The 25,421-nt window shown below is 43.2% G+C and overlaps 1 protein-coding gene across 3 annotated transcripts in view; it reads left to right on the top strand.

The window, feature by feature from the left end:
- The window catches only part of LOC138491918 (erythropoietin-like), a 772,271-nt gene extending 750,019 nt beyond the window's left edge, over positions 1–22,252 (top strand). For all 3 annotated transcript variants that reach the window (XM_069618781.1, XM_069618783.1, XM_069618782.1), the window contains 2 exons: positions 6,655–6,819; positions 18,568–22,252. In XM_069618781.1, coding sequence (XP_069474882.1) covers positions 6,655–6,819; positions 18,568–18,825 — 423 coding nt within the window. In that variant the 3' untranslated portion in view covers positions 18,826–22,252. The remainder of the gene's footprint in view (positions 1–6,654; positions 6,820–18,567) is intronic.
- Positions 22,253–25,421: the final 3,169 nt, after the last annotated feature.

Genomic DNA, 25,421 nt, shown 5'->3' with positions numbered 1-25,421 from the left:
CCATCTTTGAATGGTGTTTGCATCCTCAGAAGGGGTTTTAACTTGCCTGAGAGGAACACTGAGCTCAGCACAATACCACCAAAGACCCTCATTCCAGCTGCCTGGGGATTTCTGCTAAGGCCAAAGGACCTACATTAACCACCGAGTGTTGATCTATCAAATGATTCCATGTCCTCCAACAGGTTTTATTGTGAAACTCACTTAGGGGCATCCTTCCCTCTTACATCCTGTTAGCAGCCAAAGGTAGGGTTGCCATCCTACCCTGCCTCCTAGTGATGCCATTTTGCAGCCAGAAGCTCCCCTTTCTGTCCTTTATCCAGCTCCTTACAAACATCTTGTGATCCTGTTGATGTTGCTTTCATTGACAAATAATGACTGGCTTCCTGTTTTAACTGTCTCCTGCTAAAATACTTCAGGGTTACTTTGGGAATGTATGCAGTTTCCTTGATCCGTCCACCCATCCGGGCATTCAGATCAAAGGCTGACAGAGCTAAGGGTTCTTGCAATAATGTTTCTCCTTTTTCATTGTTTTCTCCCAGTTATCCCGTTTGCCACTGTGTGCCAATAAACAGGAAACAAACAAAGCACAGAAACAAAGCTCACAAACAAAGTTCATCCACCTTCATTCTGCTTTATTGCCACTCTGCACCTGATCACACACATGAAATTAATGAACTCATTAGCACCCACTCCCCAGGCATGCTCTCCATTCAAAAACGTTGTGCAAACCTCACCACGCACCCATTAATCTGACATGCTTCCAACACACTATCTCATCCACCACAGTGACCGCACACACAAACAAGGTGGTGGCATTGCCATAATTTAAAAAGATTCACTCACACTTAGCAATCGCACACCCCAGACACATCCTTTGAAGCCCTCTCTCTCAAATGCTCCCTTCCATCACACCCACACCCAACCTTTATCCACCTTGTTTATTGCCCCGATCACGCAATGCCAACTTCCACGCTTACCTGATTGATTTCACAACTAACAGTCATAGCTCCCTCTGGATCTATATCTATATGAGCGACTTCAACCATGGTAGTGCCCATCCAGAGACCAACCCCATTCTAATGATTATCCTCAACCCATTCACCCCCTATGACCTCACACAACTCCTGCCTCACCCTACACACAGCTGGTAGCAACAACCTATACCTTATTATTTCAAGCCAGAATCATGTTATCTGTGGAATATCAAATTGGGTGGTCATGGTCAGACCACTTTGCTACCCCCTTCATACTCACTTGACCACACAGGATCCCCACAATTGCCACACACTTGGCTCCCATCCAGACAAATCAAACACATTACAGACAAAGCCTTAGCACCACTCATACCACCACTGCCTCCTCAAACAAATCTCTCCATTCTCTGCAACAATTACAAGAAAATCACCACTCAAGTACTTTACAAAATTCCCCCCCCTCACAACACAAATGCTGTGCAGCCACCACTATCAACCATGGTTCAACAGTTCCCACCTCTCGCACCTAGAAAGAGCACCACCACAATAATTCCACTCAGACACTGCTACAACAAATATAAAACAGCCATTTGCAAGACCAAAGCCACCCTTTAACTCCAAGAACTCCAATCCACCACCAATCGTACATAGAAACTATTCAACATTGTCAAATCTCCCTCCAAACCACCATCCACACCTTCCACACCCCATCCACCTCAGTATGCAACTCCCTCATGGGCTACTTCAACTGCAAAATACAGAGCATTAGGCCAGCACTCTGCTTTACTCTTCCACCCCCTGCTCCCAAACATGTCAACACATGGAACCCCTTTCACCCCTTCAACACAGACACCATCATCACCCTTACTGCAAAAACAAAACCTGAACACTTCCTAGATGAAACATGCATCCCACAAGCTGCATCCAACTTCATCATTGCACTCGTGTCCCACTAGCTCTACGTCATCAACTCCTGTCTCTCACATAGCACTATTCCCTCTGCACTAAAAACTGGACAGATCTCTCCACTCCTCAAAAAAACATCTCTCAACCCCATGCTCCCACAATTTACCACTCTTCACTATCCGGCCATATTTTGCCAGAATAATGGCACTCTTTGCCACTACGCCCCTGCAAAAGCACAGCACCACAACGACCTACTCAACCCCTTCCAATCTGGCTTTCGACATGGACACAGCACTGAGACCACTACACTTAACATCCTCGATGATCTCCATAACATCACTGCCAAAGGACACACAGAGCTACTTCTACTACTCAACTTCTCTGCAGGCTTTGACATCATTGACCAGACCATTCTACTTGGCATCCTAGCCCACAAGATGAAACTCTCAGGAACCCTTCTTGACTGGTTCACCAACTTCTTTACTGACAGGACACACTTTGTCTCCATTTATTTTATTTATTTATGTATTTCATTTGTTACACGCCCAGACCCTTGGGTATCACAGCGAGGTTACAGACAGCTTATAAAATTCTTATACAATGTTACAGTCACAGTTCGATAAACAGTCAGGCAGATGGCACTTAAGAATAGTAAAGTTACAATTTTGACAGAAAAAAGACACTTTTCAATCGAACCCCACCCCTATCAATTACGGCATCCCACAAGGCTCCTCCCTATCTCCAATCCTCTTCAATCTATATGTTGAATCCCTTATACAGACACTTAACAAACAACATCCATTTCCACCATTACACAGATGACACACACATATACTTCCAAATCTCATCATCCTTACAACACCACACCCTGAAAAGCTGCATCTGCACCATCACCACCTGGATGGCCACTCACCTCCTCAAGCTCAACTCTTCCAAACAGAATACCTCCTCATCTGCCTCCATAGACACAAAACCAAACTAACCCCTGGGATCAAATAACTCACCATGGACAACCCTTGCATATCCCCTTCCACACCTTTCAAATCCCTTGGCTTCATGATCAACCCCCCGCTTTCCTTCCCTCACCTCACAACTGCTGCCACTAAAACATGCAACCTAGAACAGCACTTCTTACAAAAGATCAGACACATCCATCCTCATGAGGACTTCCACACTGCAGCCCAAGCACTGGTTCTCTGCAAGCTGTAGTATTGCAATGCTCTCCTCTCTGGACTGTGGGGTACATTTGCCAACCCCAGCAGAAATTCCCTTCATCACAAAACCGCATTTCAGCATTCACCCAAAAATGGCACATTTTTGGGTGAATGCTAAGGAAGCCTAAGGAATCCTTAGGCTTAGCACATATGTGGCGAGATTTGAACGCAGCCACCCCAAGAATGGCTGCATTTTGTTCTCCTTCACGTGAATCCAGAGAAAATAACCTAAATTCAGAATGGCTCTGCATTGCTGTTTTGTCATTTAAAAACTCAATAGTGCACAAGAAAATTACCTGCATTCAAGACGGCATCAAACTTGTGCCTCCCTTCATTTTAAACATCACACAGTTTTACTACATTAAAACACAGCCCTGCATGTGTATGCCATTTGATTGCCACAAAATATGCCAATTCCTCTCAGAACAGCATTGTTTTCCTTAATAAAGTCCCTGAAGAGCAAAGAATTCTGTTTTATGTCTGCACAGCTAGGATTTACTTTTGAAAGGAACCAGCACACACAAATCACTGCAAAGGAACGCTACCGCGTGGCTCTCTCTTGCCATGTGTCAATTACCAAGAAACCATTTTCAGCATTCTCTTTGTCCAGAAACTGACCATACTTTTAAAAGCCTTTCAGAAAGTTAATGCAAAGTAAACTGTGTGCGGCAGAAACCGCATTTTGTGAAATTAACATGGGAGAAAAAGAACATGTGTAAATCTGCTTTTGCAAAGCAGGAAAATTACATTTTGAAAACTAAATGTGAAATAATACAGTGGCTCGCACAGAAAAACAATTGCATATGTGGGTAGAGGGGCTGCAAAGCTATCTATATTATTCTCTTTCCCCCCAAAAAGACCACTCAGCCCAGCTGAGACCCAGGAATTACTGTCAAACCAGTTTGGTATAAAGGCTAATTTTGCACCTACCAGTGAACTGATGCTGCCAGGGCATGTCAAAGGGTGATGCAACATCACACAGAATAATCCCAGGAGAAAAGAGGAGAGCCCTCAGATCCCCTTTAGGAGAATCCAGTGACCAGACCCTTTTCCCAGCTGACCCATCCTGTTGTCCACAGTGCTCAAGTGTACCTTTTATCACATCACCCAGTATCCAAAAACTGCATATCCCGCTCTTTCACCTTGCATCCTATTAAAATCCCATAAAAAGCCTTGTCATTTCCCAAATTGCCAGTATCCTCTGTTTACCCTTTCCTTAGAAGAATCTGTGTTAGTCCATATCTGTTAGCATATTTATTTTATAATTATTTTGGTTATCTGTGTACGTCCTTAGTACCATTTTGAGATAAATTAATTAATTCCCCTATAAGGAGGTACGTAGTGAAAGCTGGTTGAAATTCGAAATTAACCCCCTTGCGCGCAGTCTCTCCTTAAGAAGATAGTCATTAAAATATAGCATCAGTAGAACCTGTCATTGTGCAACCAAAACCGAATTTGCCAGTGTATTGTGCTTTTCTTTAAAAAAATCCGATTTGCATTTCCCATAGAAAAACCAATACTATTATCCTATAAAAAGTGATCCCTTCCTTTCAGTGGCCTATCTGTTCTGCATCTTTGTTCCTCATCCCAAAAAACCGATTTCCGATTTTGACTGCTAAGCCCATTTTCTTAGCTGTTTGCCAGTTTAAAACCTGTGTGTAATTAGAAATTGTAATTCTGCCGTGTGTGATTCCTTCTACATTGTTTTCCAGGACCCCCAATAGAACCCTTGACCCCCTGAAAGCCATAGAAACTACACCAGCCAGTCTCATCCTACACCTACCCAAGCATTCACACATCACCTCATCTCTTGCCCAGCTCCACTGCCTCCTTGTATCCCGAGGAATGGCCTTCAAATGACTGCATGATTTTCAAAGCCTTCCACCACAAAACCCCATTTTACCTTCCCGACAAACTCAAATCCATCACCCACACAAACACCAGACAAGAAAGCCAGCATCTCCTACACTTTCCACACTGCAAACTTACATGCACACAGAAACATGCATTTACCCAGCGGGCATCAAGAGACTGCAACACCCCACCTCTTCAAATCCACATTCCACCCTTCACCACCAGTTTCAGAAAGAGCCTCCAACCATGCATGTTTCTTCACACATAACCCTCCCCATCCAGCTCCCCTGCCACCAATTGTCTATCCTAATCTTCCTATCCTATCCTGAAAATATTTTGGAACTCGAGTTTTACTTACCACCTTTTGAACCTTTGAACCTTGTAAGGAGCTCTGAGAGCTTATGTGAATGGCCAGCCGTGAACACAAATTCCAATAAAATAAATAAATGAAATAAAGCCTAAAGTACATTGTCCCCTTCTAGCATTCTATGTTTACTTTCCACAATGTGTGTGATCAGCGTGTGAGGTCGTGGATCTAGTCCTAATGGAATTCTACATACCCACAAACATACATTCAGGTGGACCGGCCTGGTCTCTCAGCCATCCAGTACTCTCTCTGGGTATCTAGAGACTGGTACCTTCAGGATCAAGTAACATAATGGATTCCCTATTGTGGGGTACATAGGAGAAAATACAACATGCTTACACAATGGTACCCTACATATGCTTTGATTAATCTAATGTGTTTCACATTCTTTGGTCTTTGTTGCATTGAATGCATTATGCAAGAAAATCTCATCACTCATTATAAAAAAAAACATAATGTATTGATTTACGTTTTCTCTTTCTTCCTTGTGATATCTACATTATTTGTTCATAACAAGTTTACACATTTCTTTGCATTTATTTAAAGTGATGTATTTTTTTTTTATATATTCTTTCTTATCATCCTCTTGTAGCAGACCGCTGGTGTTTCATTACTGTCACACCAGCAGACATGGTCATAACTTTATAAAATTCACATATCTTCTTTTTTATATAAAAAACGAAAACGTGTGCTGTTTTCACAGCTGAACTGTTTCTAAATCACCCTGTGCAGTAAACTGACTCCCACTAATTACCCCCAAAACACAATTCATTAATAACCAGGATCAATCAGATAATTTAAGAAAAATACCGAAAATAAAACAAGGCCTAAAACAACAAATTTATTTTAGTCGGATTGCCAAAATATTTGTTCGTATTTGTGTACTTTTTTATTTTTTTAATGCGGGCGGACTCCCCCACAGCCTCCCCCGCCAACATACGCCTACCTTAATTTATACCCGAGCCCAACCACCCATCTATTTCTATGATATAAAGTGCAAAACTCCCGCAAAAAAATAGATTTAAAAAATTGGCTGTTTTCGGCCTTGTTGTTTTTGCAATCGTTTTTTTTTTTTTTACACAATGCCAAAGCACAAACATCATTCTTCTTTCGTAGCTAATAAAGGGCCAATATCTTCTGCCTGACCTCCCCTTAATCACTATAAAGCAAGACGAGGCTACTTACCTTATTTAAGAAGTATGTTATTGTTGGACCTGTACTGGTTTGCAGTGCCTGTTGCTCCCTTCACAAGTAGAAGAATTGTTTGCACTATGGCAAAGCAATGACAATGTTGATGTTGTAGAACTCTAACCTGCTTGCATGCCCCTGTCTCTTTTAGAGAATGACGCAGAAGACAGAAATCCTTTCTCACCTCAGCATGCTCTCGGACGCGGTGCGCGTGCCCCTGAACCAGACCATGCCAGAATGCATCAAACAACAGCTGCAAAATCTCAGCCGAGTTATCCGCGTCATTGGAGATATCCTGAAACCAGTCCTCATCGAGGTGAGATGCTAACCACCTTAATTTTATTTAGGTGACGTTTTCCAGGAGTCACTCAGTATATGTTCGGAAAGATTTGCTTACGGAAGGGGACGGGCAGGAATACTTTGCATATTTGTCAACATTCTGTGACCAAAAAAAGTGGCACGATTTTTCCAGGTCCTCAAACATTAATCAGCATGATGTCGAAGTCACCGGAAATTGCATCATATGGCATGCGACCCAGACCAGATCAATGCTCTGCAGTGACTGCTCAATGTGTGCAGTGCTGAATATGTGCTGACTCGGGACACAGCGCTGAGTGTAAACCGCTTAGTATTGCGCCTAGTAAACAGTCCTGCGCTTAGCATGCACTACGCAATGCTCTCTAAACAATGCGACGCCCAGTGTGCACAGTATAGTAACTTGGTTTCATGTCAGCATGAGATTGTCATGCTGCCGTGAAACAAATGATTTGCATTGGAAACCGCCTGCTTTTTAAAAAGCAGGTGGTTTACAGGAAATCATTGTGAACGACACCTGTCATGCATATATGGCTGGTGGCATTTACTCGATTTGCATTGCTGTCGCTTTACAATTCTCATTTGCGCTCCACCGTGCAAAATTGTGAAAATTGGCCGGAGGGGATCGGTTTCCACGGAAGTGCAAACGTAAGTGGTCCCCTCGGTAGCCTTTACGTTTTTAAAGAAAATGAGCTCCTAAGAAGTGTTCAGTGCATGGCACATCTGCAACGCACCCTGCTCAGGATACAGCATCTTCAGGGTCCAGTGAGTATTGCTCAGTATAAAGCCTGCACTGATCAGTTTGGCAAGTTCATTGAGATGCAGAGTGTTCTATATCTAATTGGGCAATGGCCAAAATGCATTGTGGAGTGAGTGCTATAAACAATGGTATGACGTTGTTTTCACGAAGTAAATTACTTTTCAGTAATTGACTTCCTGGTAATTACTTGGAATTACTTGAAATTATTTACATGTACATGTGGGTTAAGGCACAAAAGGGGGCTGGGGAGAAGTTTTAGGTAGGGGTAATAGTGAAGGGGAAAATGGGGCATGGGAGGGGATCCCCGAAATTAAAAAAAAGAAAAATTTGAAGTAATAATTCGAGGTACTTACCCCAAAGTAATGTAATGTACCAGAAAGTAATCTTATTTATTGAAATGGCATGAAATCATAAACAATATGAACATCCATATGGAAGCAGTCACTACTTTACCTGGCCTTTCTCCTTTACCCACATCCTCCATTCATATCCCACACCTCACTCACAAGCCACAAATATGGCTTCTGTATACAACTACTTGCAGGTCTGTTCCTTGAGTTCTAGCATGTTGTCGCTATCTCCAGTCACACTGAATGATCTTTGGATAGATAGATAGATAAACATGTTCATGTTTTTCTGGGATCATTTATCTCTATTCTGTTGCAGGAACCCATTCAGAACACATTCCAGGACCTACATGAATGGGTTTGTAGACCTGTCCTAGGTAGAACTTCAGAGACAGATCTATGTCCGAACACTGGTAACAAAAGACTCACCTTGCGGATTCCAGACCAATCTGAGTGGTCGGCCTTTTGTTGTCGGTCCTCATCCGGTTCTTTTTGGGGGGTTACCTTCTCTGTGCACTGCGCCCCTTCTGGCCCTACCCCTCTGGACCATGACCCACTTACCTGCTGTGGCTCCTACTTCCTCAGCGGTCTACTGGCATGGGACCCAAAAGCCCCGATGCACAACATGTCACACATCTGACAGTAGCCTTTTGTGCCGGGTTCACAGGCTTCATACTGCGAGATTGGGAGACACACGTCCTTCTACCACTTCTAAAATTAAAGTATGATCTGACTCATAATACCATTCCGTGGCCAGTGGTGCTTGTTGGAAAGCAACTGCCTCCCAGTTAAACCCACAGGGCTGAAAAGTAGAATTATTCAGTCCTCTCCACTAGACACATTGGCAAAGATTTGTTTTTTTGGAAAGGCATGGTGCATACAATTATTTCTGTGTTCTGAAGTTGAAAGTGAAGGAAAACTACCTCTGACACAAGAGGACAATTTTCTCTCTTGGCAGTGACAAAGGTGAAAGGGACTGAGACAATTTTCTTTGGAGGCAAGCAATGGACTTCTAAGCCACTAATGCAGTGGTCTTCAAACGTTTTTGGCCTGGGCCCCCTGACCACAATTTGGGTAGGCCACCCCTCCCCCCAAAATGCCATATGGACATTATGTAGAAATGGCTATTAACTATTGCACGACATAACCGCACCCTAAAGTATAGTTCCTGTGCTCCCCCACCTGCTCCCATCACAGTCGCTGGGCTCCCTCATCCCACTCCTACCCGGTCTCTGGGCTCTCTCCACTCCATCAGACCCTGGGATCTCCCCACCCTGCTCCCACCACTATCCCAGTGCTCCCACCCATCCTGCTCCCACATCAGTCCCTGGGCTCCCCCCCACCCCATTCCCAACACAGTCCGAGGGCCAGTTGGAGCTGTTGAATTTTTGAAGTGGAGGGGCATAAATATTTCCCACAAAAATGCCATAGCGACCGAGCGCAGCCGAGGGAGCTCGAACCAATCAAGGGGGATGCGGGGGGTTGTCCCCCATGAATTTATTTTTAATATTGGGTTAAAATGTTGCATTTTAGGACATACTTTTTAAAAAAAAATGGGTAAAAAGCCAAACAGTTTGCAATTGGCCCTCTGGGGCCAAGGGGGAAAGCATGGTATTTTTGACTGGACATCTATGATAGATATCCAGTAAAAAAAATACAATCCCTGTCCCCTTGGCTCCAGAGTGCCTCAGGAGAGCTGATTTTGGCAGATAGGTAGGGAGATTTTGCAACAAAGGCATTTTTAAAATGCCTTTGTTGTACAACCCTCCTTCCCCCTTCCCTCCTCTACCCTCCACTCGCCAAAATCAGCTCAACCGACCAAAACAAACACACACACACACACATTCACACAGCAATCACTCTATCATTCATACGAGCACCCATCACCATACACTTACTCATAACACAAGCATACACGCACCCATATTTATTTTTATTTAAATAAAAAATAAATTAACATAAACGTACCTTCTGCAGGGGCCTACGAGTGGGTGCTGATTGCCCCGCTCCAGGTTGCTCTGTCCATATGTGTGAGGAGGCGCAGGAGCTCCCCCTCACACATATAGACATGCAGTGCCCCAGCCAGCATTTGCAAGGAGCTATCTAAGGCTGGCGGATCAAAACGCCCCCAGCGTTGCATGGCTTAGTGAGCATGTGCGGATGGGGGACTCAACTGTCAAAGGGAAGCAGTTTTTCCCTTTGACAGTTCAGCCAGCCCAGGAGCACTCCCTTAGCTGGAAAAAGTTTCACTGGGCTGGCTCCTCGGCTCCTCCATAATGGGTGAGGAGGCCTCTGGGTGGACGCCCCATTGCCCATTATGGATGAGCAGCCAGGCTCAGACTGGGTTATAGGGCAATAGGGTGATGCCTGTAACAAAAATGCAAAATGCTAGTGTAGGCCAGTCAGAATGGGACACTTTTTTGGCCAATATGGGCCAGTTTGATGAGTTACTTCACTATGCAGCTAGTAGTTTTGACCATTGTTGCTGAATACATATTCTTTAAATATCACAGTTTGCTTACATTTTAACAAAAAAACACCCCCTTGGGTATTATTCAAACAATCTGTGACTAAAGGAATGAAAATCCATTTGCAACTGCGGGGCACTTTTTCATTGGTGCCAGAGCAAATTGTATGTTCCACTCTGACCATGTGAGCCGCCCCTACCCATTTCCGACAATCTAAAAAAATATATATATTTTCTAAAAGTTTGTTTTACATTTCATGCTGGCCTCTGGCCCCCGTCTGCCCTATTTCCCCCGCCCCCAGTTTGATGACCTCTACTCTAAGGGGATACTGGCCAAAGTTTACATCCTTCCACTAAAACTAAGCAAACTGTTCTGAACATGGGATAGTTCTAAATGCGAGGACCTGAAAAAGGAGCCATCAGTGACTTGAAAAAGTGATTTTGGAGGCAGGATATTAAACCTGTGCCTGTTACAGCTGTATGGTAAAAAATCAATCGATTGAACTCACCTTAAGTGGTACAATAGAACATGGGGTACGAGTACGTCTCCTGGATAAGCAAGCTAAATACAGGTTCTGCCGTAGGCGGCTCCTTTAAGTGACATGGAATGAGTGCCCCTCTGTTCATAATCAAGAAATCTTAGCTCAGCTGTGCTTTCAAAAGACTGAGCACCCTTTACTAAAGGACCAGAGCACACAATGACATTTAAGGTGCATTTTGGTCTCAAATATGTTGTTGGCATGTGGACTGCGTTCATGGACTGACAATGAATATTTTAGATTTCCTAATTGGTGATTTTAACCTTTACAATTGCAGTTTCAGGCCACTTTGAGTTCCTGCACTGCTACCGATTTGAGCAGAAGGTTTGTGAGTATTCACAGTTGAAAGAAGGGGTCTGTGCTGCCCACGGAGACCTTAAGCAGAGCCGCTGGAATTAAAGAAAGAATACAGTATTGTGAATGCAATTTAAGGCGCCATAATTGCAAATTAATGAGAAATACCAAATTTAGTGAGGGTGAAATAATTTCTTTGGCTGCAAAAAGGAAACATTTGCAAACAATAACAAATATGGAAACAACAGGGTACATTCTAGGACATAATCGGCTGTCAACTGCCTTCCCTAACCGTTAAACAAATCAATTCGGTATCACAACAACAACGGTTCTTAAGGAGAAATAAATTACAGTGCGCATATCAATCACAAGGTTAACACACAGTGGGCCTCATTACGACCCTGGCGGAAAGTTACCGCCAGGGCCGTGACTTTACCGCCATGGTGCTAACTACGTTAACACCATGGCGGTAAGGGGATTTACCGCCCCATTCCGACCTTGGCGGGGCGGTAAATCCCCAATCCCCATTTACCCTTCCCCATTCCCATTTTTGCCCCATAGGGCATAATGGGAGTGGGGAAGGCGTTAATTACGCCACCGTAAATTACGGTGGCGTAATTAACACCAAGTTCCCTTACCGCCATGGATTTTTACACCCGCTAGAAGCAGGTGTAAAATCCGCCATGGCGGAGAGGGAACTCGTGATTGGCGGTAAGGGGTCGGCGCAGCTAACGATGGCGCTAACCCCTTACCGCCAGGGTCGTAATGAGGCCCAGTGGTTGGAGAAATGATGTGCTAGCTGTCCCTAGAGGAAGAAGACCCTATCCCTGACAGGGGTGCCTAGCCCTAGGTGGCGTATGGTGTAATGCCTATCTAAAAAGGATAGCCAAGAAGATCTGTCCCTCAACACTAACATTTGTCACATTCAAATACAAAAAAAAACTCAACAAGAGCACGTCCAATCGGCTGTTATATACTCGACACAACTAGTTATTAGATTCTGTTGAAACCGTTCAAAGTGCTGTGTGGGATGTTTTAACCCACTAGTCCATGCCCTGCAACATTACTGTGCACTGCTTGCATCAGAAACATCAGAATGGCCGCCGGAAAGCATGATGTGCGCTAAAATCACCCAGAAGTCCGCAAGGAAAACCTGAAAAATAGGCCGCCAATCCACCTTTGCCTATGTCACTGGCAACACAGAAGACCACTGCCAAAACCCATCATTTGGCTGCCAACGGAGGAAAATGAAATTATTTGAAAAAGCAGTCCTGCCTTGCAAGAGAAACACAGAGCTGTTTAAAAATCCATTTTTCCTTGACTGTAGAAAGTGCAAAAATCTTGGTTCTCAAACATCACAAAAGATCCAACGTCCCTGTTGGGTGTTAAACATCATTGTATATAAAAATTTCACCTAAGCACAGTGTCAGCAGAAACATATTTGATCAGAAGAAAATCCACATTTAAAGATGCTTGCGTGGAAGAATATGTCAAAAATGGGCGCAGTACCGCTACTCGCCTGTGTCAGAAGCTGGCGATTACTTAACCTGTCAATTTAAACTGATACATTGAAATCATGGTATGAAAAGGTAAGACTTGCTATCAGAAGCAATAGAGGTCAATACAATTCAAAACTATATTGTAAAAAGGCTGGAATTAAGAGATTGGTGGATATATTTGTTAAAAATGTAATTTGTATTTTAGGATAAGACTATTTTAAACATAGTATTAAAAGTTAAAGCCAGCTACACTGGGCTTCAAAGACATTCCACAACTTCTCCCAGACAAAGGAATCTTTTCCCCTGCCCTCTGCTAAGGAACGGGCAGGGAGGTGCGAAAGGAAAAGGGAGGAACACTTTGGCCTGTTGCTCTGCTAGGAGACAAAAGACTCCCTTTGACTCAAAGCAAATGCTAAATCTATGAGAGACCTACTTTGTGAGATAACACTACATGTTGAGCAACAGAGTCCTAAATCAGAGTGAAATGAGAGACATTAATTTGGAAATTAAGATTGCATACTGTAATCTGAGTTCTTAGCCAAGAGCAACATGCGAGATATTCATTGTGAGAGCGTGTTGCATTCTAGCAAACTTACTCCTGACTCCCAGAGCGAAGTGTGCAATCGGGAGATAACCCTACAAGCTGGGAATTCAAAAGTCCTGAAGCAAATCTGATAAACCTTCCATGGGTACAGGGGTGCATGCTTGGAAGCCAAGAAATACGCCCCTGGACAATTGATAAACATTCAATCTGTAACAAACTTGCATGATCTGTGCTGGATATACTCGTAAAGCCCCAGAGAGAGAATACGCTGTTACAAAATTGAATACAGAGCTGAGAAGATTCCACAGTGTCGACAAAATCCAAGGCTGATTTAACAAACTCAAAATAAGGTTATGTGCAAACTTCATCCATGAATGCATCATCATTTTGTCGTAAAGTCTGTCACCGTGTTCAGCGGGCATGTTACTGAAATTTTATTGCTGAGACATACAGATCCCAGTTTTAAAGTAGAAGGGGTCACAGAAATTGCCTGTAAGTGTGCAACACTGCCCTTAACCTGACACACTCAGTGGTTCAGGAATGATCTCCATCATGCACAGGAGCATACAGAAGAGTTCACCATGCACTAAAGCTGACATCTTCTGATATTGGCAAAACTGCGCCTGCTTTTTACATGTTAAAGAAGTAAGTGATGTGGAATCATGTAATCGTGTAATTTCACACGCATCAGAATGATGACTGCTGTCAGAATCAGAGTTACTTTACTGGAGTGAGAACTCTGCTTGAGACATCCACTGTGGGGCTGCCACACCAGCGTGGAAACTACAAGGTCTCCAGGAACCAAAAATGAGCAGATGAGAGGTGAACACAATTCATGCAAGCACGTCATGCATGTGTGTTCGCATGTGCTGGCTAAGTGGCTAGTGGTCTAATGAAACAGCAGTCCAACACAACAGAAAATGCACACCAACCACAATACATCAGTGTGAGAATGGCCGATCGTGTGCTCTTCTGTGACTGTTGGATTAATCCTTTATTATGGTGTAGTAATCACACATAGATTGCAATGTAGGATGCAGCAGGTGGGCACTGACATCTTCAGCTGGTTCTGCAACAGATTGGAGAGTTCCCGTAACACTTGCACAGCTTACCTTGCACTCTAAGAGCAGTTGAAATGCATTCAATGGGTCACAACAAGCAAAACCAAGGCAGGATCTAATTGATAAATGGAATATGCCATCACATGGTAGAACATGTGGAAATCCCAGTACATAAATCTGTAGGACTAAAATCACATTTGTGCAAGTATTGGTTGCTACTATAGCCACATATAACTTTCCGGACTTTATGCACAGATGAAACACATCCTCCATTATCTCCCAATTGTCACCTGCACTGTATGGCTTCCAGTTAAACACATTAATGTACAAAGGGGTTTGTTTTTGTTGATGAAGAGCAGTAGAGCAGACGGTGACACTGGCAAACATGTGCCCAAACTTATATAAATGTGTGAATTTTGCTGAACTTAAAATCAGATAGAGGTTTGGCATATTGCATGTTTGCACAATTTGTTTCAGCTATTACTGCTCGCCATCCAAAACCACTTCTCAAATGTGACACCTGGTGGGCCTGCATAGTGACCATATGTGGAAGAGATACAGGCTTGGGTTCCTACTATCCATTCTCTGGTCCTGCCCCAAACATGAACTTCCTGACACATGTGTCCTCTGCAACATGCTCACTGCCATAAAGGGTACTGTATTATGCTGTGCCCACTCCTGGCAATATGTCGTTAAAGCCCTGTTGCTGTAGGGAACTTTCAGAAGTCCTGAATAATTCTGGCAACGCATATGAGGTCTGTTATGGTGAAAATAATTGTGCAAGATATAGCACTTAATTGACTCTGGAAAGCCACCCAGGTTAAATAACCTTTGAAGATGGATAAAGAGATTGAGTACATCATTAAGGAGCACCTGCTCCACAATGTAAAATGAGCACCTGCTCCACAATGTAAATATCCACATATTAGTGGTACCACCCGGCGTTGCCCGGGTCTGTAGCTGTCATGCACGTGGGGGTCTGCTGTAGCCGTGTGTATATTTTATTGTGTCATAACTTTATATTTTTGCAAAATTGGCAATCTCCCGAAATCGCCTTTACTGATAGCACAGGGCTGACGCCCGCTCTACCCCGTGTGCAGGGCGAATGGGTAGGGTTGGTCAAATTTCACTAACGCCAGTACACCCCAAACTGGTATGCCGACCTTGTAGCCTAACCTCCAATTTCTGGAAAAGTCGCAAAATCGGCAATCTCCTGAAATCGCCTATATTGATAGCCCAGGTGCGCACCCTGCCCTGTGCAGGTTTTTTTATAGGCGGCTTTGGTCAGATTGCACTATCGCCAGTACACCCTAGTGAGGTATGCCAACCTTGGGCCAAAATATAAGCCCATCAACTGTTTTGGGGCTGGAACCAACAATCGCAAAATCGGCAATCTCCCGAAACCGACTATACTGATAGCACAGGGCTGGACCCTGCCCTGTGCAGGGCAGATGGGTGGGGTTGGTGAAATGTCACTATTGCCAGTAAACCCCGGACTGGTATTCCGACCTTGTACCACAATTTCAGCCCACCAACTGTTGTGGGGCTGAAGCCAACCCCGAACAAACAAATACACTTTCACAAATATATATATATAGATGACCTTTTCTGCCAAAGTATTGCTTGCTGGGTATTATGGCCTTCCTGTTTCACAATATCGAACTTTTAAAGAAACTTGATTTAAATAACATTGGACAACTGACACATTTGTTAAGTGGCTGTTGCAAATAGCCCAATGGCACGCAAGAGTGACATCTTGTAATGGATGCCGGTTAGTTGAGCAAGGCTCAGAGAAGCCCAGGATGTGAAGTTTAACTATGTCACCTGAGGCGAACAGGCTGGGGACTTGCATTAGAACTGGAATAAGCGAACAGGCATACAGCTAGAAATTATTTTGGAATAGTAATGCAAAGTACGGAAGAAGAACATGAATGTGTAGGGGTTATTATTGTTTTGTTGCACCCTGGCTTCCCAATATGTCAAGCAAAGTGGGGGTAGTTAATGTCTCCATAATTTCTTTCACTCTGATAACTACAGATTCAACATTAAACTGAGCTGTTTCCTCCATTTTCTGGGAGGAGTAGACGAGTAAATATTTAGAACTTAAAACCCACCTGTTCAAGGAGTTTCTCCTCCTCAACACCGGGCCCATCATGTCGCACCCCAGGCTACCTGATTCACTTGCCTCCTTCCGCCGCTCTCCTCCCTGCCATCCTGTACAGCTGTACCCCTCCTCTGTGCCCCTCTGTAGCCAAGGCCCGCTGTGTATCTGTTCTGTTGTGCTGAAAAGCGTTCCTTTATGCATCAGTACTGTTATATACCTCTGTAAAGCGCGCCACTGTGTATCTGCATTGTAGCATACATCTGTAAAGCGCGCTGTTGTGTATCTGCATTGTAGCATACATCTGGAAAGCGTTCTGTTTCTTCTCGAATCTAGGTCTGCGCTCAATAAGTACCATAATAATAGTTTTATTGTCCGTCTACTCTAGATCACAATATTCAACTGCAGATCTATTGCAATGTACTGTGAAATGATTGACATATATTTTGCAGAAATAATACCCGTGTCCATGCTCTCTGCTAGGCAGAATATTTGGATCGAGGGATTTTCCTCTCTCATTGTCTGCCTGCACATCCAGTTGCTCTGTATATGCTTGCTTCCACAATTGCCTAAAGAGAGGATGCCACTCCAAACCTTCCCTTTCCCTTTTCTGTGCACCTCTTAATGGTGATCTCACATCCCCACCAGTCCCCCCACCATCTTTGTGCACAGTTGTCCCATTCAGCCTCTCCTCGAGGCCCGCCAACAGTCTCCAAAGTTGTCCCTCCTTCTGTAATGGTGAGGCAGTGCATTGTGTCCTTTACTGTTTACAGGTTTTCTGCCCGGAATACAATGTTGGTTGCGCCATTCTACAGGCACCAAGTGAGTACCCTAGGACACCACTGCACCATTTAATCTGTGCTGCTCAGCCCTTAATATTGGGCCACAGGTTGTTACCTCCTAGTAAAGACCCACCTGCCTCAGGGAAGCCAGTTTCTATTTGTACAAGAAAATGTTATCGGCATAGGTGACACTCACAGATGTTGGGACAGACTCTGATTGCTTCAAGGAAACCCTCCATGACAAGGATAAAAAGGGCATAACCCATTTCTTGCATGTCTGGTGAGGGACAATAAGGGGAAAGTACTATTGATGACTATACATGCCCAGGAATCACTGTACAGTAGAGAAGCCATACCAACGTTGCGAAGAAGGGACCCATCCTATGACAAAATATTGCTTGCATAACAATGGTCCATCATACCATGATGAATGTGCTGTATACATCCAAGGCAAAAGCTCTTGCAGATGTTTTGAGACAGAGAGAGGGCATTACAGAAAATAACAGACATTCAATGAGGACTGATACCCCATGTCAAAGCCAGTCTGATTCACACAAACTAGAGAGGGTAAAAAGGTTTCGATCTGGTGGCAAGACATTGTGCAACATTCCTACATTCAGAATTGATGAATTAGATGAATCTGTGTTTTCTGGCTCATCCGAAAGTGTTCATTCAATCCTTTCTCTTCGATAATGTTTGTGGCTAGTAGGGTCAATCATAGCCGAATTGCTCCAATGGGATGCCGCCTAATCCTAGGAAGTTCTTTTTCTTGAGGTTTCTATTAGCTTTTAAAATGTCAGGTAGTGCCAGAAGTTTACAGAAATCACTATGATCCAGAGAATTTAACTTGGGACCCTTCTTAGGAAATCTATAACCAGCCTCTTTGCAGAATATTTCAGCAGTCTCTTTATAATTGGTGCAGAGCGATAAAAATCTTCAGGGGAAGGATCTTGCAATATTATTTCTTTGATTTAGAAAAGAAAAGAAGGAGTCCACCCACCTTTTCGGTATCACCTTAATATTTGATTTTACATGTTACAATTTACCAGACACATTGGCCCTAAATACAACACCCACACAAGCTCTCTCTTGGTATACCGCTTACCAAGTGAATTAAGTGTCACTGGCTGTGCCCGCATTTGGACCCAAACATTAGATACAATGACGTAGTCAGGACTAGTTGCAGGATATATGTGTTTTACCCAGTAGGGACTGCCCTCGCCCCCAATAAGCCAATGGTTAGAATCAAATGAGTCCTGTAGCAGAACCTGCTGGGGTTCAGTGGCAGTATAAATGTTGTCTTTCTTCTATAGTTCCTTTGTTCTCATTGTGCCCTCTGGTTTTGTTTTGGACAGGAAGAAGGTACACCATCTGCACCGCTTCCCACAGACAGGTTCAAGACCGAAACCATCTCTTCAAAAATCTTCAATTGCTACTACCTACTCATGAAAGGGAAGATAGCCATGTTCTTACATGGACTTCCACAGACAGAATGCAGTAAGGGCTCAAGGCAGCAGCAGAAGAAGCCTGCAAATACGGCGACCACAGATTCACTTGCTCCAGGGGGATCACATGGATGTCGTTCACCTGCATGTGACTTTACTCACAGGTGATGTGTCAACCTGTGTCCATCGTGCCCTTAGATCCCTCTTCATTATGAGAAAGGGTCAGAGAAAGCAGCAGGGTCAGGGCAGCTGGGCCAGACAGAGCGTCTTCCCTGTGCAGTGACTTGCAGGGGCCAAGGAACAGCAAGTGATGAAGGACTGACTGAGAGATCGGTGATCTGAATGACTGATGGAAGGCCATCGGACTGGAATTGAACTAGGAATCCTAGTTCCAGAAATGGGGCTCTTGTGGGACACTTTAAACAAAATCGGGGCTGTCAATGCTTGAACTTATGTTTCCCATGTCTACGCTGTGTCCTGGAACACCAGGACATATGGCATACCTGAGTGAATGCCTGGTCTCTCCTCCCATTCTTGTTCAGGCCTAAGCGCATCACAAGGTTTCTCATCATTTTATTCACAGACGGTTCATCAGAACTCTCCACCCTGGAATTAAACCATGTGAAATCCTTTGGTTCCTCTCTTGCCCAAGCTCAAGGCAGCGCTTTACCTTTCAATCAAACCACGCTGATGCTCATGACGGCAGCCCCTTCGCCCAAATTAGAGATGGACAAAAACAGTTGTGTTCAGAAAGATGAACAGGTGCTACCCTTTCACATAAAATGTAGCAAAAATGATGTGCAGAAGAAAAAAGAAAACAAGGTTTTAAAAAATCAATTTCTAAATGAATTATCAGGATTGTCACTCCTAAAGGAGCTAATACGTTAATGCTTTCAAGTCATCACTCTCCCCCGTGCTTTCACCGAGGCACAAGATATTTGAGTCTTATGTGTCTGGGCCTTTTTTTGGAATCTCACATAATCTCTAATAGGAAAAACTATTCGCCATCTCCCATTGGTAGACTCATTAAAGGCAAGGCAGTACTCAGAAGATTCTGTTCCCAGTCTCATTCATTATCACGTTGGGACACATCTGGCCAGACCAGAGGCCCAGGTCCATTTCATTTCAGGACCCCTTTGTATTCAGAATTGCAAACCAGGGTTGATTATCCTTGCTTGGTCCCCTGGGCTAGCACTGAATATTGCAGACGCCATGTCCTTTACCTCTAGTGCAGGCTTAACACATTTCCAGGTCTCCCCATACAGAGGTTCAGCCAAATGCATATAGGGCACCCACTAGCTAAACCTTGCCGGTTTCACTCTTCCCTCTCCCGTTAGCAAAACCAGATCATCTCCCCTCCATCGTTTCATCAGGGCACTAACAGGAAGCTGCTTTCTGTTCTCGCTTTTGAGGTGGAGCGCATGTCTTCAGCAAAGAGGCTCAATCCCAGCCTCAACCCAATATCTTTGCACACTCAGTCTTAATGAAAAGTCGGAGCCTGCACGAGTACCTCTCATCCTATACAGAGCAGAACATTCTTATGCCAATACATCTGACTGCCATCCAGCGTGGGAATGTTTTGTTGAACAATCTTGTTTGTGCCCGATGCCCATTTGCTGGGTATCTGTCAGCAGGAGTAGTGGGACGGGGGAAGGATGAATCAAATGTATGCATTTTCAACAAGGGATAACTTTTCCTTGTATAGACACATCATCAGGATCAGGTGATCCTGTCCAATTTGGTCACCTGAAGCTAACCAAGACCAGAACCCTCAGAGTGAGGGTGCATTAATCTGGCAATGGAAGCCCAGGTCTAAAAAGATTATGTATACACAGCTGAAGCTGGGCAGGGCGGAGAAGATAAAAGTTGTAGGGAGGTGTCTGAGAAGCCAACACGTGTGTTTTGGTTTTAAACAAAACTAATTTGGATCTTGCAATACATGCACGCAGAATAACTCTGATTGGTGTTTAAGGAGACTGAGTTATAGAAAGTGTTGTTTCATTGGGAAACAATGGCCATGACACTCCCATGTTTGCCAAAAGTTGACACCACCAATTTGGGGGAAATTGAGCTAGCATCAGGATGATATTTGTTTATCCTATTGGCATTCATTTGAAAAAGAGGATTGCATCAGGGTCTGAATGAAAAAATATTTCCCTGTTGAAAAAGTGGAAACAGAACATAGGCACAAATACATCGAACAAGAGACTACAAAGAGAAATCTCAGGAAAATGCCAAGCAACACTGAAGAGAGCAGAAATCATGGCTGTAGTCACACATGCCAAGAATGAACCAAAGCACTGCCTTGTTAACATGTTTTGCCAATGCAGGAAGAGCCTGCTACGAGACTGTTGTCACGAGCTGTTGGTGGCTGGGAATTTTCTCTGGTGGGTAGGTGTAATTATTTCTCCTGAAAAGTGTTTGGCGCAGTGAGCAAGCCTGAAACAATTATACAGCTTCATAGGGGGAGTGTATTCTACAACAGCATTTTTAAATAATGTGTTGGAATTGTGCATTTTACATCACACATTTCAGATACACTGCTTAAACAATACATGCAATGAACAATTGGTGCATTAAGGCGACACTCCAGTAGATGCCACATTACACACTAACAGTACAAAGAAACATTGTGCAGCACATTTTCACACTGCCAGGGTCTAAAGAAAAACCTTGAGGCCTGTTTCAACAATATATGTCATAAATGCCCTATAAAACACCTTTTCATTCTGACAATGCACAACAATAGATGCCAGCTTTTCTCTGTAAACACATTTCTATGCTGCTTATGTGCAAATCATTCCAATATTGTCACTGTATAATCACATTTTCATGCTCTGGGCCCAATTTATACCAACATGTCAAAGCAAAAAAATGTTTCCTAATGCTGGCTGCTATATCATGGCACTGTAAGAACACACTGAACATATTTTCATACAGACTTTGCTCATGATATGATAGCATGACATTTTAAAAAACACGTGTGCATGCTGGCTGTTACAAATACATGCTAGCATGCCAATTTAATTACACATTTTGATGCTGGCCGGACCCAATGCATGCCAATTGTGCAATGTAAAAACACATTCATGGTCGCGCTGTCCAATATATGATGGCATGCCACTGTATGAAGATATTTTTATTCTGGATGTATCCAACGTATGCTAGCATGCCACCGTGAGAACATATGTCAAAGCTGGCTATACCTAACAGCTGCCAATATTACAAATGTACAATTATTTGTATGATACCTGTTCCCAAAATATGACAGCATGCCCTACAAAAACGCACTTTCCTGATGCCTGTGCCCACAATCAATGCCAGCATTGCTATGGGAAAAAGTGTTTACGAAAAGTGGCGGGCAAGTGTGTGGGATACAGTGGTTGGTGACATTTTCAGTGGAACTTGTTTTATTGCAGCATCTTGAGGAAGCGGAAGTCACGCCTTTTAAGAACCCATACACTGTGTGGAGTGCCGAATGGAAATTGACAGGCAAGTGTGTGGTCTGCAGGTGGCCGCAGGTGACCAGTGATTGAGATCAATTGACATTGACCCCTGTTTTAGACCTGGAAGAATAAAGTCTTGTTTTGTCTGAGTCCTCATTTGAGTCCTAATGGAGCAAGGTGAGCGGGCTTGAACCTTTAGTTATTTGTTGACAGTTGTATACTTTATTAAATCTATTGATGTCTTCTCCGACGGTTCCAAATATAATTTGAGAAGTAACACTAATATTGCTGTGAAACCAACACTCAAGAACGAGGACCAAAATATGGCGCAATCACCTTCCCATACTATCACGGCCCTCCGATTAAAACAAAACTGGGCTCCACTATCCAGGCAAAATTGCGGAATTTTGCCAGCTACTTCAGTTAAGAGCGGTAGTCCCAATCAATCGGATTTGATTTTTTTAGACCAATATTTTCTCTGCATGTGGCAATAACTATGTAATGATTCTCTCTCAACTGAATCAAAAGAGAATGATTTTACAACTAGGTGCTCTACATTACACAACAAGGTCTTATCTAATACAGACCGTCAAAAGCAACCTACACAAGTGGGGTTTAAAACACCTAATTACTTAAAAAAAGAGATGGCCTTACTTCGCCGCCTTTATTAGATACACTAGATCCATCATCCATCACGGCCTTAAACCTTGTTCTTGAATCTATAATGAGGCTATACGATAACACAAAGGACATTGTCCAACATAAATCCTCCCTATTAACTAATATAGCAAAAAAATAAAAACACTGAAAGCGAACAACATCGTAAACCCTATACCAGTGGATCACCATTAGCCCAATTAAACTTGGAAACATCTGTCTCAGAAGAGATATCACTTGGTTCTACGAATATTCTGCAAACAACACCCCTATGTTCACAGAGATTGAGTGCTTCTTCGGACCTGTTGCTGTCCACAGGAACGGTTGAATTACAAGAGGTTGATTGGACCAATGATGTAATGTAATGTATGTGATGTAATGTGTTATTTGTATAGCATCTTTTCCCATTGGTATGGCCTCAAAGTGCTGTAGGTGAACGCCCTTGGGGGACTGAAGACCAAGGTATGGGAGATTCATCACTGGGATTTAGAATGCATGGGTGCATTTTAGACAATATGAAGAAAGGTAGGGGTGGCCAAGTCCCTACTAGCGACCCATGTCAAGCTGGTTTGTGGATGGGTGCTGTGAGGTTGTTGTGAGAGTATGCAAGTGCAGAAGACTGATTATGTGTCCAGCAAGACTGCATTTTTTTCATGGGACATAGCTGCATTCTAATGGCAAAGATGTTGTGCGAGGTAGCCATGCCTGCGGCTATCTTCCATCGACATGGAGTGTGATACGTACCCATGTGCCCTGGCTTGTTTCTTGGTTTCATAGAGGTGGCACAAATTCTGTCCTGCAGTCTGCTGGAGTTTATTCTCTCTCTCGCTCAATACTTTCTATGAGGGGGTTCAAATGCTGCCTCAGCCTATCTGGCAGGGGGGTTGGGTAGACCGGGTTCCGGAGTGGGTTTGTCTGGGTGGGGGGCCGAAGGGGCAGATCTTGAGGGCCTTCTGGAAGGCAAGATGATCCTCTAAGCAACGAATGCTGAGGGGAATTACGTTCCAGATTGTAGGAGCTTGGACGGAGAAGGAGGAACCCCCTATTCTTGTCAATTTGAAGAGGGGATGACAAAGCAAAGTGTGGTGCCTGATCACAGGTTTCTATTGGGTCTGCCACTTGACTTAGCTTTATTAAACTGAAAATAAAGTTGTACTTTACCATATTCCTTGAGTCTGTTCGGTTATTTGGTTTGTGAGCATTATTGTAATTCCATCTTGCACAAAAGACGCTTCAAGGTGCTACAGCACAATTTGGTAGCGGTGCAGATTGTTACAGTCTAGTCGACCTAGGGCAGATCCAGGCCCCTGGATGTTCGGCTGCTTCCCGCCATTAGTCAGAAGACCATGGACTTTCCTGTGCAGATCATCGCGCAGAGTCATGCGTGAAGACGATTTGGTCAGCACGTCAGTTGAGGAGAGAGTCGTCGCCGGGGTATACAGTGATAATAACAAATTCACAATAACAAATTACTTTTTCAGTGAATAAAAAATAACGAAAAAATATTGAATTTTTGGGTAAAAATATATATGGGGTGGGTAAGGGATTAAAAAGGGGAGTTTTGAGGGGGCTAATGACGCTAGGGGAAATGGGGGGATTGGTAGTACCTCCCCAAATTGAAAAACAAAAAATAATTTGAAATCTTTTCATTATTTTTAATTCACTAAAAATGTTTTCGTTATTAGTGAATTTGTTAGAAACACATGGAACCGACGCCGGAGGACTCAATCTGAGTTACGGATGTAAGTAGAACAATGAGCATGGCAAAACTGGGGGGAGGGATTATGTTGTAAATAATAAGTGTAAAAAGTAACAGTATTTTTTGTGAAGATTATAAAGAGAAAAAACTATCTCAATTCCTGATCCCAAGTGGACAGAAGGGTATGCACTAAGTTATTAAAGATTCCTGAGGCAAGGCCCACAGAAGAGTGCGTATCAAACTCTGAAACTGAAACAGATACAGGATACATTTACAAAAATAGTAAAGGAAGGTGTACAAAGAAACTTCTTTTTTAAAGTGCACATGTGTGGGGTTATCAAACTGTTAAAATACATCTTTTGTTGTGTTTAGACTGATGAATATCAATTGATAGTAAAAAAATAAAGAGCTTGGTGAAAAACCTGACCAAGAGATTGATGTCAATCAGGAAGGGAAAAATCTAAGTAAAGTAATATATAAGTAAAGAAGAGATTCCTAATATGCTAATAATACAAGAAGTATATAATAAAAATGTATTAAAAAGTGTAAACAAAAGAGGAAATAAAATACCATTGCATACATTTTTCATTAGATAAAAACAGGTCAAATATATTTTTGATTGGGATAATAAACGGCAATTGATGGTTCCTGCGCTAATTGATCGGAGTGGTATATTTGATCAAATAAAGAATCAAATAAAACAACGGGTAAGTATCAACAATCAAAACCAGACTGTCAACATGGGGATACACCCCTTTTACATTTATGTAGGACATTACCGAGATAAACAGTGAAAATAAGGAATGGGTTTGAGGCACGACCAATAAGACACTTGTGCCGTGGCCTCAGGAGGGTTCACTGTCAAAAGATGTATTGCAACATATGACAACATATTTGCATGCCACATATAAAGGGAAAAAGCTGCAGAAAAGGCTAGCCATTTTAGAACTTTGGAAAAAGTA

This window comes from Ambystoma mexicanum, chromosome 10 (assembly GCF_040938575.1).
Source record: "Ambystoma mexicanum isolate Mex_15411 chromosome 10, UKY_AmexF1_1, whole genome shotgun sequence".
Classification (NCBI taxonomy): domain Eukaryota; kingdom Metazoa; phylum Chordata; class Amphibia; order Caudata; family Ambystomatidae; genus Ambystoma; species Ambystoma mexicanum.
The sequence above is the reverse complement of the archived record's forward strand: the minus strand, read 5'-3'. Positions and strand labels throughout refer to the sequence as shown.